The 17,245-nt window shown below is 43.3% G+C and overlaps 1 protein-coding gene across 17 annotated transcripts in view; it reads left to right on the top strand.

Moving 5' to 3' along the window:
* EIF4ENIF1 (eukaryotic translation initiation factor 4E nuclear import factor 1) overlaps nt 1-17,245 on the top strand; it is a 60,843-nt gene that overhangs the window by 16,398 nt on the left and 27,200 nt on the right. For all 17 annotated transcript variants that reach the window (XR_008517716.2, XR_008517718.2, XR_008517719.2 and 14 more), the window contains exons 3-7: nt 1,778-1,851; nt 5,377-5,504; nt 9,754-10,040; nt 10,577-10,778; nt 15,059-15,234. Coding sequence is in view for 7 of the 17 variants with exons in the window: in XM_063722849.1 (XP_063578919.1) it covers nt 1,778-1,851; nt 5,377-5,504; nt 9,754-10,040; nt 10,577-10,778; nt 15,059-15,234 (867 nt within the window). In the remaining 10 variants the exon portion in view is untranslated. The remainder of the gene's footprint in view (nt 1-1,777; nt 1,852-5,376; nt 5,505-9,753; nt 10,041-10,576; nt 10,779-15,058; nt 15,235-17,245) is intronic.

Here is a 17,245-nt window from a genome sequence, read left to right as displayed (position 1 = left end):
AGTATTCTGCCCCATGGATATTTAGGCTCAGTCTATCATGAGAAAACATCAGACCAACCCAAAATGAATAATGTTCTTTTACAGAAAGGGACTATATTCTCTAGAAATGTCACTATCATAAGAGACAAAAGTTATAGAAATGTTCTAGATTAAGGGAGACCAAAGAGGTACAACAATCAAATATCTGATTCTAGATTGGATCCTGTGTTGGAGGGAGAAGATCAATATAAAGGACATTACTGGGTCAATTTACAAAACTGGAATTGGGAAGGTAGATTAGAAAAAAGTATTATCGATAGCTGTAGTTATAAAAAAACTGGCAGTTCTTCTCAACTTGGGTCTGCAGAAGTAAGTCTTCATGCCCTGAGGCATCCATTATATGTGAGTGATTAGCCTCTCTCCTGTGCATACCAGCTAAGTACATCCTTGGGAGAATGGGAAAATAGTCACTCAGGTCATTTTCTGTAGGGCTAAATTCTCTCATGGAGCTGGATAACAGGCTGTAAAAGAATATCTTCATTCTTAGGAAATAGGCACTGCAGTATTTAGGAGTAAGGCATCATGACTTATGCAATTTACTCTCAAGTTAGTCAAAAAAAAAAAAAAGAGCTCGCTCATATGTGGAAGCCAAAAAACTTGGCTTCGTGGAGATAGAGAATAGAATGATAGATACCAGAGTCTGGGTAAGGTGTGTGGGTGGGATGGCAGAATACAAAGAGGTTGGTTATATGGGTACAAACATGCAGTTGAAGAAGGAGTAAATTCTAATGTTTGATAGCAGAGCAGAGTGGCTGTGGTTAACAAGTGTATTGTATATTTCAAAATAGCTAGAAGAGAGGACTTTAGATGTCTCCAAAACATAGGAAGGATAAATACTTGAGGTAATTCACACCCCAGATATCCTGACTTGATCATTACACAGTTTATACATGTAACAAAATATCACATATACCCCATAAATGTATACAAATATCTGTATCAATTTTTTAAAATTCTGCAAAAAAAAAAGTAAATGATAAATAGGGAGAAATGTTAATAGGTACATGTATATGGATTTTTTTGTGTTTTTTTAGTCTTGCAACATTACATTTAAAAAAAAAAACTATCACCCCCCGGGCCCAGTTGCTCACACCTGTAATCCCAGCACTTTGGGAGGCCGAGGCGGGCAGATCGCCTGAGATCAGGGGTTTGAGACCAGCCTGGCCAACATGGCAAAACCCCGTCTCTACTAAAAATACAAAAATTAGCCAGGCATGGTGGTGTGTGCCTGTAATCCCAGCCACTTGGGAGGCTGAGGCAAGAGCAGCTTGAACCCAGGAGGTGGAGGTTGTAGTGGGCCAAGATTGTGCCACTGCACTTCATCCTGGGCTACAGAGTGAGACTCCATCTCAAAAAAAAAAAAAAAAAAAAAATCCCCTTGTAAATTGGCATCTAATGCATTGAAAATTGGTAAGATTAGGCAGAGGTTTTATCTAAGACTAAAGTTTCCTTGCCTTGATGAGCATTCAGTGTTATGGAATGTAACAATGTTATTCAATAGCAATTATGAGAGATTGTTTTAGCCAGAAACTGATCACTTTTAAGTTACTAGATTATTCTGCTTGAGCTTGTGAGAACCTTGATGTACTCCAGTCCTTTCTGAAATAAGGCAAGATATAAATAAGAATTGTGTGAAGTGTTAAAGATGGACACTTAGAATTATTCAGAACAGAAAGAAGTTTAAAGTTTGTGGCCCAAGAAATGTAATTCAAAATGACTATTTGATTTCTCTTTTTAGGAAGAACTCTTGGATATAAAAGAACTCCCCCAATCCAGACAGAGGCCTTCATGCCTTTCTGAAAAATATGACAGGTATGTGTGTCATTCTAGTCCTTAACTACTTCTAGTCAATAACTTTTTGTTATACCAAACTTGGTAAATTAAGAATTGTATTGTTTTGAAGTTTTCTGGTAGAATTATGAGTGAAAGAGGGATTTTGAGAGGTAATAACATGGATTTCAACTACCTAGGAATGAAACTAAAATTAAAAAATGACCTGGTCAGAGTCACATAGTCAGAAAGCAGAATTAAGACTTGAACCCGACAGGGCGTGGTGGCTCATGCCTGTAATCCCAGCACTTTGGGAGGCAACGCAGGCGGATCACGAGGTCAGGAGATCGAGACCATCCTGGCTAACATGGTGAAACCCCATCTCTACTAAAAATACAAAAAATTAGTCGGGTATGGTGGCGTGCGCCTGTAGTCCTAGCTACTCGGGAGGCTGAGGCAGAAGAATGGCATGAACTCGGGAGGCGGAGCCTGCAGTGAGCCGAGATCGCACCACTGCACTCCAGCCTGGGTGACAGTGCGAGATTCCGTCTCAAAAAAAAAAAAAAAGACTTGAACCCAGGAGTCCTCACGGGGGTCTTGTCCTCTACCAGTGGTTTTTTGCACTGTACTTTGAGGGTACCTGCCTCAGGTATGCTGCTTAGGGGGGCTCTTAGTTCTTTTTTTTGCATTCCCACAAAAAACTATTCAGCCGTTCAGATTAGCTTTATTGCATCCTGGTTTCCCTCAGAAGAAGGCGGCTTTGGTTTGGGAAGACTATAGCTAAAAATGGTCTGAAAATCTCCTACAATAATCCTATATTGTACTACTTATGGCTACCTTAGTCATTTCTTTTTTTTTTTTTTTTTTTTTGAGACAGAGTTTCACTCTTTTTGCCCAGGCTGGAGTGCATTGGCGGGATCTGGGCTCACTGCAACCTCCACCTCCCAGGTTCAAGCAATTCTCCTGCCTCAGCCTCCCAAGTAGCTGGGATTACAGGCACCCGCCACCACGCACAGCTAATGTTTTTGTATTTATGGTACCTATAGTACTATAGTGCCTATAGTCCCAAGTACTCAGGAGGCCAAAGCAGGAGGTTTGCTTGAGCCCAGGAGCTTGAGGATGCAGTGAATTATGATTGTGTCACTGCGCTACAGCCTAAGCAACAGAGATCCTATCTCAAAAAAAAAAAAAAAAAGTCCTATTTAACCAGGAAATTGAACATTAATATGATGCTTTATATGTTAAAAAAAAAATGTGGGCTAATACTAATATAAACCATCTACCTTGATATTTAAGAGATGATGGGCCAGGCGCAGCGGCTCACAGCTGTAATCCCAGCACTTTGGGAGGCCAGGGCGGGCGGATCACAAGGTCAGGGGTTTGAGACCAGCCTGGCCAACACAGCGAAACCCCGTCTCTACTAAAAATACAAAAAATAGCTGGGTGTGGTGGCACATGCCTATAGTCCCAGCTACTCGGGAGGCTGAGGCAGGAGAATCGCTTGAACCCGGGAGGTGGAGGTTGCATTGATCCTAGACTGCGCCATTGCACTCAAGCCTGGGCAACAGAGCAAGACTCCATCTCAAAAAAACAACAACAAAAACAAAAAAGCCTGGATGCCTCAACCACATTCCCTGATGAAGGTGATACTTGAATAATGGCTATTCCAATTAATTAGGATTTTTCTTTTTTCCTTTTTTTTGAGATGGAGTTTCACACTTGTTGCCTAGGCTGGAGTGCAATGGCGCGATCTTGGCTCACCACAACCTCCGCCTCCCGGGTTCAAGTGATTCTCCTGCCTCAGCCTCCCGAGTAGTTGGGATTACAAGCACCCACCACCACGCCTGGCTAATTTTTATAGTTTTTGTAGAGATGGGGTTTCCTCATGTTGGCCAGGCTGGTCTCGAACTCCTGACCTCAGGTGATCCACCCACCTCAGCCTCCCAAAGTGCTGGGATTAGCAGGCATGAGCCACTGCGTCTGGCCTACAAAATATATTTTTAAAAATTATCTGGGCATGGTGGCACGTGCCTATAGTCATAACTACTCAGGAGGCTGAGGTGGGAGGATCACCTGAGCCCAGAAGTTTCAGGCTGCAGTGAGGTATAATGATGCCACTGCATTCCAGCCTGGGTGACAGAACTCTGAGACCCTGTCTGAAAAAAATAAAAACAAAGTTATCCTGGGCAGACAAACAGCTTTTATTTCTGAAGCAGAGACATTGTGCCTGGTGGTAAAAATAAGAAAGAGGAGAGAGTTTCTCATTCTGTTTCACCTCTCTGAGAACTAAAATTTGTTGGGCTCTTAAACGCTAGATAATCCTCACCACTACCCTAGAAGGTAGGTAGTATATATTTTATTGTGAGGAGTTTGAGACTGAAAAGCTAACTCACTTATTCAAGAAATGTTCATTGGTACCTGCTATGTGATAACTACTGTGCCAGGTTCTATAAAATATTCCGTGGCTTCATGGGGCATTGGTCTATGGAAGGATATAATCAAATACTTGTAAAAATTTATCATTGCAAACATCACAGGCTGCAAAGGACAAGTGTGAAGTACGTTGCTAGTGTATAGCATGGCCTGGTCTAATCTGGGGGTTGGGAAGTTCTTTCTGCAGAAGATGCAGCTCAGTAACTTGTCCAGGATGTTCCCAGTAGTGGTGGTAAAACTAGAATTAAAGCCCAGATTTTGGGCTCCAGAGTTTCTGCTCTGTGTACAGTACTACTCACCACCCCATCATTACATAGAGAATAAAATAAAACCTAAACTACACATTTTAGGTCGTAAGAGCTGTTTGCCCTGCTTATGGAAAAACTAAGACTGTGCATAGAAACTCTGGAAAAATACACATCAAATGATCCAGGTGCTACTTCTGGGAGAGAGTTAAGGGACTTTTTTTCTCCCTTGTATTAATCTTCAATAAACAACAGTTAATATTTATGGAACATCTTCTTTGTATAGTACAGGCGTAGTTATTGTAATCCATGTGCACGCCATGGTATACAGTCTAAATGTTTCAATTGTGTACAGACCATTAGTTTTCAAGTGACTATTGGTGTTGTGTGATCAACAACAAAGTATTACTGAATTAATAGATTTTTTTGTTTTCATATTAAAAGAGGTAACAATTCTGCAGGCAGTCATGAAGCTTTATTTTAGAAATGGGTTTCTGGCTGGGCGTAGTGGCTCACATCTGTAATCCCAGCACTTTGGGAAGCCAAGGCAGGCAGATTACTTGAGGTAAGGAGTTAGAGACCTGGCCTGGCCAACTGGTGAAACCCCGTCTCTACTAAAAATACAAAAATTAGCAAGATATGGTGGTGGGCACTTGTAATCCCAGCTACTGGTGAGGCTGAGGCAGAAGAATCACTTGAACCTGGGAGGCAGAGGGTGCAGTGAGCTGAGATCACGCCACTGCGCTCCATCCTGGGCAACAGAGCGAGAACCTGTCTCAAAAAAAGAGAAGTGGGTTTCCATAACTTATTAGCTGAGGAGGTTTAGAAATCACACTGCCTATATGGTTCATGGGCGCAAGTGCTAACAGTTGTATTTTTTGACCTGTAGTGATGGTGTCTGGGACCCTGAGAAGTGGCATGCCTCTCTCTACCCAGCTTCAGGGCGGAGCTCACCAGTGGAAAGTCTGAAGAAAGAGTTGGATACAGACCGGCCTTCCCTGGTGCGCAGGATAGTAGGTGAGCACACAGTCACTCAGAAGTGGGGTTAGTGATTTTGGGCACATGCTTTTGGCTGCTGGTTTCATTCTTAGCTCTGAGAATTTTACGCTTTGAGGGGAAATGTCATTATCAGGAAACTGATTTATCAGTTGGATTTTTCCTAATCAGCAGGGTAAAGTCATAGTCTACTTTGTCACAGCTATATAAGAAGACTGTTAGGCTGTGTGCTTCTGAATTAAAAGTACTGATTATCTTTCACTGGCATGGATAACTGAGTTAGATGTGGTGGGTAGCATAAAGCTGTGCTGGAAACCTCATGCTTTCTTTCATATGTGAGACCAGTCCTCGGGTATAAATTAGTTCTGGCAATTCTTTTGTTTGTTTGTTTTGTTTTTGTTTTTTTTGAGACGGAGTCTTGCTCTGTTGCCTAGTCTGCAACCTCTGCCTCCTGGGTTCAAGCAATTCTCTGCCTTAGCCACCCAAGTAGCTGGGATTACACGTGCCTGCCACCATGCCTGGCTAATTTTTGTATTTTTAGTGGAGATGGGGTTTCACCATCTTGGCCAGGCTGGTCTTGAACTCCTAACCTCATGATCCACCCACCTCGGCCTCCCAAAGTGCTGGGATTACAGGCATGAGCCACTGCGCCCGGCCTAGTTCTGGCAATTCTTAATTCATAATGGACTGTGATCTGAATACAAGGCTTGGATACGGTTTGAGACTGAAGTTAAGTCTGATCTTCCAACTTTCCTAGTTTAAAGTTTACCCCTTTAGAAACGCTGTTTAAGGGTGAAATGGAGACCAGGTAATATAAAAGCAGTCAAGGAACTTGTTGCAAGAACTTTTTTTGAGATGAGAGGACAACCCATCATAAAAACTTGGAACCAAACGAAAAAGATAGCCCGGCTCTAGTTTAAGCTATAAGACCCTTCTACACAGTCTGTCAGTACACTCAGCACAGTAATGTCTCTCAAATAATTTATTCTAGCAGAATCATTAAAGATATGCAGAGACTTTATTAAAATGATGAAAACTGAGAAGGAACCTAAATATCCAATAGTAGAAATGGGTCGTGTAAACTTCGGTATATCCATATATAGGAATGTTACATTGCATTGTCCTGTAAAACCATGTTGCAGATGTGTTTATTGGCAAATAATGTTCATGACGTACTGACTCATAGAAAACTCTCCATATTGTATCCTGTGTTTGGAAAAAACTGAGACTGCACAGAAATTCTGTAAAAGTACACAACAGAACATTCTAGGACCTGTTTGTGATAACAGAATTAAAGCAGATTTTTCTCACTTGGACTAATCTTCAGTTTCCTGGTTTTTCTAGGAGGACATTTTTTGTGTGGTGACATGTTTGTTCTTCCTACACCATTAAATTTATTGAGATAGAATTTACATATAGCCTGCACAAAAAGTATACCATTTGATGTCTTGACGTGTGTGTATCTGTGAAACTGTTACCAAAATCAACATAAGCATTTTTATCACCCCCAAAAGTTCCCTAGTATTCCTATGTGTCCCTCCCTTTAGCTGCCCCCCCACAACACTTCCCCCTTCCCAAGCAAGCGCTGATATGCTTTTTTTGTTTGTTTTTGGGTTTTTTTTTTTTGAGACAGAGTCTCCCTCTGTCACCCAGGCTGGAGTACAGTGGCGTGATCTTTGCTTACTGCAACCTCTGCCTCCCAGGTTAAAGCGATTGTCTTGCCTCAGCTTCCTGAGTAGCTGGGATTACACATACACGTTCCACCATGCCCAGCTAATTTCTTTTTTCCCCCACTGAGACAGAGTCTTGCTCTGTCACCCAGGCTGGAGTGCAGTGGCGCGATCTCGGCTCACTGCAACCTCTGCCTCCCGGGTTCAAGTGATTCTCGTGCCTCAGCCTCCCAAGTAGCTGGGATTATAGGCGTGCGCCACCATGCCCGGCTAATTTTTGTATTTTTAGTAGAGACAGGGTTTTGCCATGTTGGCCAGGATGGTCTTAAACTCCTGACCTCAAGTGATCCACCCACCTCAGCCTGCCAAAGTGCTGGGATCACAGGCATGAGTCACTGTGCCTGGCCCCAATTTTTGTATTTTTAGTAGAGACAAGGTTTCACTATGTTGGCCAGGCTGGTGTTGAACTCCCAACCTCAGGTGATCCACCTATCTCGGCCTCCCAAAGTGTTGGGATTACAGGCATGAGCCATAGTGTCCGGCCTGATCTGCTTTCTGTATCTGCTTTCTGTTCCTATAGATTCGTTTACATTTCCTAGAATTTTATATAAATGGAGTTAGTATAGTATGTACTCCTTGTGTAGCTTTTTTCACTAAGAATAGTTAAGATTCATCCACGTTGTTGGGTGTCTAGTTTATTTTCATTGCTTAATAGTATTCCATTGTATGGATTTAGCAGTTGATCTGTTTATCTGTTGATGTACATTGGGTTGTTTCCAGTTTTTGACTTAAATAACCAAAGCTGCAATGAACATTCATGTACAAGTCTCTGGACATAAGCTTTCTTTTCTCTTGGGTAAAAACCTAGGATTAAAATGGCTGGGTTGTATAGTAGTTGTATGTTTAACCTTCTGGGAAATTGCCAAACTGTTTTCCAAAGTAGTTGTACCATTTTACGTTTCCACCAATGGTGTTTGAGAGTTCCACTTGCTCCAGCATCCTCGTCTGCACTTGGAATGGTCAGTCATTTAAATTTTAGCCATTCTAATAGGCGTATAGTAGTATCACATGGTTTAATTTGCATTTCCCTAATGACTAATTGTGTTGAGTATCTTTTCATATGCTTATTTGCCTTCCACATAACCTCTTTGGTGAAGTGTCTGTTCAGACCATTTGTCTGTTTTTCAATTGGGTTGGTTTTTTGTTTTGTTTTGTTTTGTTTTGTTTTTTGAGATGAAGTCTGGCTCTTGGTGCCCAGGCTACAGTGCAGTGGCACAGTCTCAGCTCACTGCAACCTCCACTTCCTGGGTTTAAGCGATTCTCCTGCCTCAGCCTCCCAAGTAGCTGGGATTACAGGCGCCTGCCACCACACCTGGCTAATTTTGTATTTTTAGTAGAGACGAGGTTTCACCATGTTGGTCAGGCTAGTCTCGAATTCCTAACCTCAGGTGATCCACCTACCTCAGCCTCCCAAAGTGCTGGGATTACAGGCGTGAGCCACTGGGTTGGTTTTTTTATTAAGAGATTTTATGTGTTCTGAATTTAAGTCCTTTATCAGAAAAATGCTTTGAAATATTTTGTCTCAGTCTGTGGCTTGTCTTTGCATTCTCTAAACAGTGTCTTTCAAAGAGTAGAAGTTTTAAATTTTGATCAAGCCCAGTCTATCAGTGTTTTTTAAATGGATCATACTTTTGGTGTCATGCCTAAGAAAACTTTGCCTAACCCAGTGCCACAAGGATTTCCTCCTATATTTTGTTCTAGAAATTTTTAGTTTTAGGTTTTACGTTTAGATCTGTGATCCATTTTGAATTGATTTTTGTATATATCTGGCATTATATATATATATATATTTTTTTAATTTTAATTTTTATTTTATTTTATTTTTTTGAGACTGAATCTTAGTCTTTCGCCTAGGCTAGAGTGTAGCGGGGTGACCTCTGCTCACTGCAACCTCTGTCTCTGGGTTCAAGTGATTTTCCTGCCTCAGCCTCCCAAGTAACTGGGATTACAGGCACCTGCCACAATGCCTGGCTAATTTTTGTAGTTTTAGTAGAGACGGGGTTTCACCATCTTGGTCAGGCTGGTCTTGAACTCCTAACTTCCTGAAACACCTGCCTTGACCTCCCAAAGTACTGCATTATAGGCGTGAGCCACCATGCCCGGCCCCAAATATAGATTTAAGTTCATTTCTTTGTCTGTGGATATCTAACCGTTCAACACCATTTTGTTGAAGAGACACTTTAAATTTTTAAGCAGTTATTTTTTCAAATACTGACGCCTACTATAGTTTATTAGTTGACAAAACATTTGCTAATAATTCTTAGATAAGGATTTGGTCAAAATAAAGGCACTGCAGAGACTAATCATGGAAAATCATTTATTGTGACGTACTTCTATTGCTGCAAAGAGAAAGGCCAATGTCTCAGCCTTATTTAAATACATAATGTACATGTTACCCTGAATCTGCTGATAAGCCCAATTTTAGTGGTGACTGTCTTCCAACCATCCCCTTCCTCCCATCAGTCATGGACATACTATCTAAAAAAGAAGAAAACACCCTTGTTGGTTTGTTTACCTTTGTCTTTCCCACGTCCTTCCAGATCCACGAGAGCGTGTGAAAGAAGATGACTTAGATGTCGTTCTCAGCCCTCAGAGACGGAGCTTTGGAGGGGGCTGCCACGTGACAGCTGCTGTTAGCTCCCGGCGCTCAGGAAGTCCATTAGAGAAAGATAGTGATGGGCTTCGTCTGCTTGGTGGACGTAGGATTGGCAGTGGGAGGATAATCTCTGCCCGGACCTTTGAGAAGGATCACCGTCTTAGCGATAAGGACCTGCGGGACTTGAGAGACAGAGACCGAGAGAGGGACTTCAAGGACAAGCGTTTCAGGGTTTGTCTTTTTTTTTTTAAATTGAGACAGAGTTTCGCTCTTGTTGCCCAGGCTGGAGTGCAATGGCGCGATCTCGGCTCACCGCTGCCTCAGCCCAGTATCTGGGATTATAGGCATGCACCACCACACCCGGCTAACTTTTTATATTTTTAGTAGAGACGGGGTTTCTCCATGTTAGTCAGGCTGGTCTCTCAAGCTCCCAACCTTAGGTGATCCGCCTGCCTCGGCCTCCCAAAGTGCTGGGATTACAGGCGTGAGCCACCGCACCTGACCTGGGTTTGTCTTCTAGATTCTTCGGTAGTTCATGTGCTTGGGGACTTGACATTCACTTCATTTATACCAGGTTACTTTGAGAACAGGCATGAGCACAGCCTGCTCTTAAACCAGTAAGGGAGGAAGGGGTGGGGATGGTGATGGGCCTCGGGTATATAGCATCATATCTTCCTTTCACTATTGAACATTACAACGAAGACCTTGACTGAAGTAGAAATGCCTTGACTAGAAATTTTTTAATCTTGCTTTATGTACTTTTCCAGAGAGAGTTTGGAGATAGTAAGCGTGTCTTTGGTGAGCGTAGAAGAAATGATTCTTACACAGAAGAAGAACCAGAATGGTTCTCTGCTGGACCCACAAGTCAGTCTGAAACCATCGAACTGACTGGCTTTGATGATAAGATACTAGAAGAAGATCACAAAGGGAGAAAAAGAACAAGGCGACGGACAGCCTCTGTGAAGGAAGGTCAGTTCAAACTTTGGGAGGGAAGTTCACTGTTTTAAAATGAGATGTAGGCCGGGCGTGGTGGCTCACACCTGTAATCCCAACACTTTGGGAGGCTGAGGCGGGCGGATCACCTGAGGTCAGGAGTTCGAGACCAGCCTGGCCAACATGGTGAAACCCCGTCTCCACAAAAATTCAAAAATTAGTGGGGTGTGGTGGCTGGTGCCTGTAGTCCCAGCTACTCGGGAGGCTGAGGCACAAGAATTGCTTGAACCTGGGAGGTGGAGGTTGCAGTGAGCTATCACACTACTGCACTCCAGCCTGGGTGACAGAGCAAGACTGTCTCAAAAATAAAATAGAGATGTGATTATCACTGGCTAATTGTACACTTAGGAATGGGCACCAGATGTATAGGAAATGGCAAGTTTTTCATGATGCATCCTGATTTTGAAACCTTTTTTTTTTTTTTTTTGAGACGGAGTCTCGCTCTGTTGCCCGGGCTGGAGTGCAGTGGCACCATCTCAGCTTACTGCAGCCTCCATCTCCTTGGTTCAAGCGATTCTTCCCTGCCTCAGCCTCCCGAGTAGCTGAGATTACAGGTGCCTGCCATGACGCCTGGGTAATTTTTTCAATTTTTAGTAGAGATGGGGTTTCACCGCGTTGCCCAGGCTGGTCTCGAACTCCTGACCTCAGGCGATCCACCCACCTCGGCATCCCAAAGTGCTGGGATTATAGGTGTGAGCCACCATGCCCAGCCCCTGAAACTGCTTAAGTGAGGATTTACTAAGTGTAGATTGTACTATTTCCCTAACTTGTTCTGCCTGCCACACTAAACAGAAAAGTCTCAAGTTATCCTGTAAGAGGACTGTGTGCATGAAAGAGTTCCCCAGACATAAGAAACGAGGTAGAAAAATGAGAGGTCTCATTTATTGAGCACTTATGTCCTAAACACAGTGGTGAGTGTATTTTGTCTGTGTAATCCTTCGTCTCCTAATGACCTTGTGCAGTGTAGGTACTTTTTTATGCCCATTTCATAGATGAGCAAATGGAGGCTCAGAGGGCTTAAGTAACTTTTAAGGACACTTAAGGTAGTCACCACGGAAATAAGTAGTGAAGTCAAGAGTAAAGCAAGATGCTTCTGGGCATCAGAGCCTACCTTCTTCATCATGGTATTAGGCCTTCCCAGGTCAGTTGTTTGTGATTTGTCTTCTCTCAAACTTAGTTTCAGGACGAGTACGTTGGCTCACACCTGTAATCCCAGCACTTTGGGAGGCCAAGGCGGGTGGATCATTTGAGGTCAGGAGTTTGAGACCAGCCTGGCCAACATGGTGAAACCCTGTCTATATTGAAAATACAAAAATTAGCTGGGTGTGGTGGCGCATGCCTGTACTCCCAGCTACTGGAGAGGCTGAGGCAGGAGAATTGCTTGAATCCAGGAGACAGGTTGCAGCGAGATTGTGCCACTGCACTGCAGCCTGGGAGACAGAGTTGAGACTCTGTCTCCAAAAAAAAAAACAACCTAGTTTCCTCAGCTGTAAGATGGGGTCAGATATCTCCCTTGCTAAACTCAAGGAGCCAGAGCTAATGTGTGTGAAGTACCTGCTGCAGAGTGGGAGCCCATTGGTCTGCAGCCAATCATTTTTTAGGGCAGTAACTTGGCTATAAGGTGGCCAGTCCCAGGCTGATGGTCTTTGGAAGGAGGCACTGAAGAGCCAGGTGGGGACTAACCTGGGTTAAAGTACTAGGGCTCCTGCTTAGAAAAGGATAATTTTTGACAAAATTTTGACAGCTGGGCCTGTTTCCTTTGTAAAGCAAAGAACAATGCCTATCATAACTTAAGGGTTACCTTTAGCATTGAAGAACACATGTGCCCATCAGAACTCAGCCTCCAAGAAGGCACTCGGTAAATTCTACTTGCTTCAAGCTTTCAGGTTTAGTTGAAAGCCTTTTGGCAGATACTAGGCAACAAAAGGGGAAAGCTTTTTTTTGTTTTGTTTTGTTTTTTTTTGAGACGGAGTCTTGCTTTGTCGCCTAGGCTGGAGTGCAGTGGCATGATCTTAGATCTTAGTTCACGGTAAGCTCCACCTCCCGGGTTCACGCCATTCTCCTGCCTCAGCCTCCTGAGTAACTGGGACTACAGGCGCCCGCCACCACACCCAGCTAAGTTTTCGTATTTTTAGTAGAGATGGGATTTCACTGTGTTAGCCAGGATGGTCTCCATCTCCTGACTTCATGATCCACCCGCCTCGGCCTCCCAAAGTGCTGGGATTACAGGCGTGAGCCACTGCTCCAGTCCTCTATTTTTTTTTTTTTTTTGAGACAGAGTCTCGCTGTGTCGCTGAGGCTGGAGTGCAGTGGCCTGATCTCGGCTCACTGCAACCTCTGCCTCCCTGGTTCAAGTGATTCTCCTGCCTCAGCCTCCCGAGTGGCTGGGATTACAGGTGTGCGCCACCACACCCAGCTAATTTTTTGTATTTTTAGTAGAGATAGGGTTTCACCGTGTTAGCCAGGATGGTCTCGATCTCCTGACCTCATGATCCACCTGCCTCAGCCTCCCAAAGTGCTGGGATTATAGGCGTGAACCACTGCGCCTGGTCTGGGAAAGCTATTTTAATAAATAAGGGAAAAATCAATGCCACCTTAACATTTTGATGAAGACAAATATAAGCAGAAATAAGCTGATGGCATTTATTTAGAAGGAGAAGGAAATGGAGAATCAAAATACTCATCTTCTTTTGTAGTCTTGAAAATATAGTACATATTACCATTATCTTTTTGCTGTCACACACTCTTCCCTAGGGTAATGTAAGAAATTGATAGGTAACTTGGAAGACTTTGCTATTAAATTGGCTTTGAGATATGTCTTTGTCTCATTCTTAATTAAAGCGGCACCCAATAAAGCACCACTTTAACGATAAAGATCAGGCTTCTGGTGAGAAAAAATTATGTTTTTCTTAAGTGAGATGAAATCTGAATTTCAACCATTCTTGTATCAAGTGCAGGAGCCAGGAGTGAGATAGATTGGTAGTGGCACCTCCTTATTTTACAGATGCAGAGGGAAATTGAGACCTGGAGAGAAGGGATGGATTTCATGGCAGAGCCTAGAGTAGAATCCAGGGGTCTTGGTTCATCCCATTAGATAACTACAGAATGTCTCTAGGTTGCCCTTGCTATGTATTTAAAATAAATAAAAACATTAAAAACTAAGATGTCAGATGCCTTAAATGTTAGCATCTGGCAGTTTCACTTTGTCTCCCCATCCTAAAAACAACTGAATATTATAGAGTATACCTGGCACTATAGAGTAAGACAAAGCTGGTTAGACCAGGTTCCCTACCCTCAGAGAGTTTAGCCTCACCAGAGAGTTACTATTATACAGTGTGATAAGTACTCAGAGATGACACAAGGATTATAGAGAAGGTAGCAATTAATTTTACTGGGTAGGGCAAAAATGGGTAGGCGGGGCAAGCTTCCCAGAGAAGGTCACATTTGAATTTCGCCTTGAAGGATGAGCTACAACAACCAACCTGTAGGCAAGTGAAAATTGCCCTCATGCCAGGTTTCTCATAAATACCTTAGGTTGCTGAGCCCTGACTGAAAGTGGTGCTACAGGTGCATGGGCAGAAGCAGAGCTAAATTAATTTGGTTCCATTTTTTAAGCAGTAAGAGACTTGCAAAGACTATCCTTAAAAAAAAAAAAATTATCACGAGGAAAAGAACTAGGCATGGTGCTGGACACAGTGGCTCACTACTGTAATCCTAGCAGTTTGGGAGGCTGAGGCAGGAGGATCACTTGAGGTCAGGAGTTTAAGTCCAGGCTGTGCAATTTAGCAAGACTCAGTCTCTACAAAAAATTAAAAAATTATCCAGGCATGGTAGTGTGCACCTGTGGTCCCAGATACTCTGGAGGCTAAGGCAGGAGGATCACCTGAGCCCAGGAGGCAGAGACTACAGTGAACTGTGATCGTGCCACTACTCTCCAGCCTGTGCAACAGAGCAAGACCCCATCTCAAAAAAAAAAAAAAAGAACCCCCTCCACTACAGAAAATATGAAGTTCTCAGGAAGGGAACCATAATCCTCCCCCCATCCTGTTGGTGTTCTGGCTTTATTAAGGCTTTTTTCCTCTTCTGCCTCCTGTAGAAGGGGAACTGTTTTATTCTTGCAAGTACAGTACCTGCACAAGAAGTCTGCTTTTTAAGTCATGTGTGGCTCTTCTACATGTATATTGATGGCTGAAGCCACAGAGGGACACTGGAGTGGTTTACTTATCAGACGGTTTTTGTGCTGGTTTTGCTTTCAGGTATAGTAGAGTGCAATGGAGGAGTGGCCGAAGAGGATGAAGTGGAGGTCATCCTTGCACAGGAGCCTGCGGCTGATCAGGAAGTGCCAAGGGATGCCGTCTTGCCTGAGCAGTCCCCAGGAGACTTTGACTTTAATGAGTTCTTTAACCTTGATAAGGTGCCATGCTTGGCTTCGGTGAGTGTAGCAGCACACTTAAAAATGTGTGGTTAAATTTGACCTGAGTATTTAAGACATCTTTTTGAAAGTGTTGTTTTGCTAGATGCTTTTGGGGTTTTGGGCTTTTATTCTTACATATTTAAATTTTTGTTGGCTTTGTTTTGAGAGGCTTAATGGATAATATGAGATTTTTGTACCAGTTAACTCTTTTTTAAGCTGGTGGTGTTAGACTAAAAATTCTTTTTTTTTTTTTTTTTTTTTGAGTTGGAATCTTACTCTGTCACCCAGGCTGAAGTGCAATGGCGCGATCTCGGCTCATTGCAACCTCCATCTCCTGGGTTCAAGCGATTCTTCTGCCTCAACCTCCTGAGTAGTTGGGATCACAGGTGTGTGCCACCATGCCCAGCTAATTTTTGTATTTTTAGTAGAGATGGGGTTTCACTATGTTGGCCAGGTGGGTCTTGAACTCCTGACCTTGTGATCCTCCTGTCTTGGTCTCCCAAAGTGCTGGGATTACAGGAGTGAGCCACCACACCCAGCATACAAATTCTTTAGATGTTTACATTGTCTCCTTTTAGTTGTTTGTTGTAGACTTACTGTGAAGGTGGCTTTTTATAACTGACAATTGTTGTCACACTGACCTATATTCCTCGGGGGAGGCTGCCTGGTTAGGCGATACTTTTTGGATGTGATGGTTCCAAAAACCTTTAATGAAAAGGAACTTGTAATACTTTCAGTATTGCTGTTAAACTCTTGAGGTCCAGTCTTTCTGGACTTTAAAAATAGTAGTAAGCTCTCCCTAAATCTTTTGCTACCCACCCTTGCTCCTGCCCCATCAGCATTTATGGATTAGTATCTACTCCTTAATCATAACTGCTCCTTATTTGATTATTGTATGAGTAGACAAAGCTGGGCACAGCAGAGCAGGCAACATTGGCCTGTCTCCGTTGTCATTGCCTGCTCCCCTACACCCATAAGATTGCCACCAAGAATAAGTGAGCAGGCACTGCGTAGTACTGATAGGTACAGGGCCACAGATGTGTTCTTAGGCAGTCTTCTTAAATTTTTCTGTGATGAGGTGCCAGGCTTTATTTTCATTCCATTGAAGAACAGTATTTTAGTATAAAGTACAAATGTAATGGCAATACCAAATTGGTATAAAAGTTTCTTTTCTTTTTTGCAGATGGAGTCTTGCTCTGTCACCTAGGCTGGAGTACAGTGGCGCGATCTTGGCTCACTGCAACCTCTGCCTCGCAGGTTCAAGCAATTCTCCTATCTTAGCCTCCCAAGTAACTGGGACTATGGGCACACGCTGCCATGCCCAGCTAATTTTTTGTATTTTAGTAGAGATGGGGTTTCACCGTGTTGCCCAGGCTGGTCTCAAATTCCTGAGTTCAGGCAATCCACCCACCCTGGCCTCCCAAAGTGCTAGGATTACAGGCGTGAGCCACTGCACCCGGCTTTATTTTTGTTTTTTGTTTTTGAGAAAAAGTCTCACTCTGTCGCCCAGACTGCGGTGCAGTGGCGCAGTCTTGGCTCACTGCAACCTCCACCTCCTGGGCTCAAGTGATTCTCCCGTCTCAGCCTCCCAAGTAGCTGGGAATACAGGCACCACCACCACACCTGGCTAATTTTGGTATTTTTAGTAGAGATGAGGTTTCACCGTGTTGGCCAGGCTGGTCTCAAACTCCTGACCTCAAGTAATCTACCCGTCTTGGCCTACCAGAGTGCTGGGATTACAGGTGTGAGCCACCGTGCCTGACCAGTTTCTAAGCATTTATTCTCACTTATTATCTCAATATAGATCAGCATGGTCCACACTTGTCTGTAGCACTGCTGGAGCATATGGAATGTGGCTCCAAATCAATGTTGGCAACTCTTTATGTGGTTTTGTTCCTAAAGTTCCAGCAGCAATTTTAATTGTAAGTCTCCTAGCCAGGTGCCTCACCTATAGTCTCCTAGCCAGTCCTTTGGATTGTATCCAGATGCAAGCTTAATTTAGTTGATCTAAAAACTGAGTGGCCCTTTC

Source organism: Pongo abelii, chromosome 23, assembly GCF_028885655.2.
Source record: "Pongo abelii isolate AG06213 chromosome 23, NHGRI_mPonAbe1-v2.0_pri, whole genome shotgun sequence".
Taxonomy (NCBI): Eukaryota; Metazoa; Chordata; class Mammalia; order Primates; family Hominidae; genus Pongo; species Pongo abelii.
Note: the sequence above shows the minus strand (reverse complement) of the source record. Positions and strands in the feature narration are given on the sequence as shown.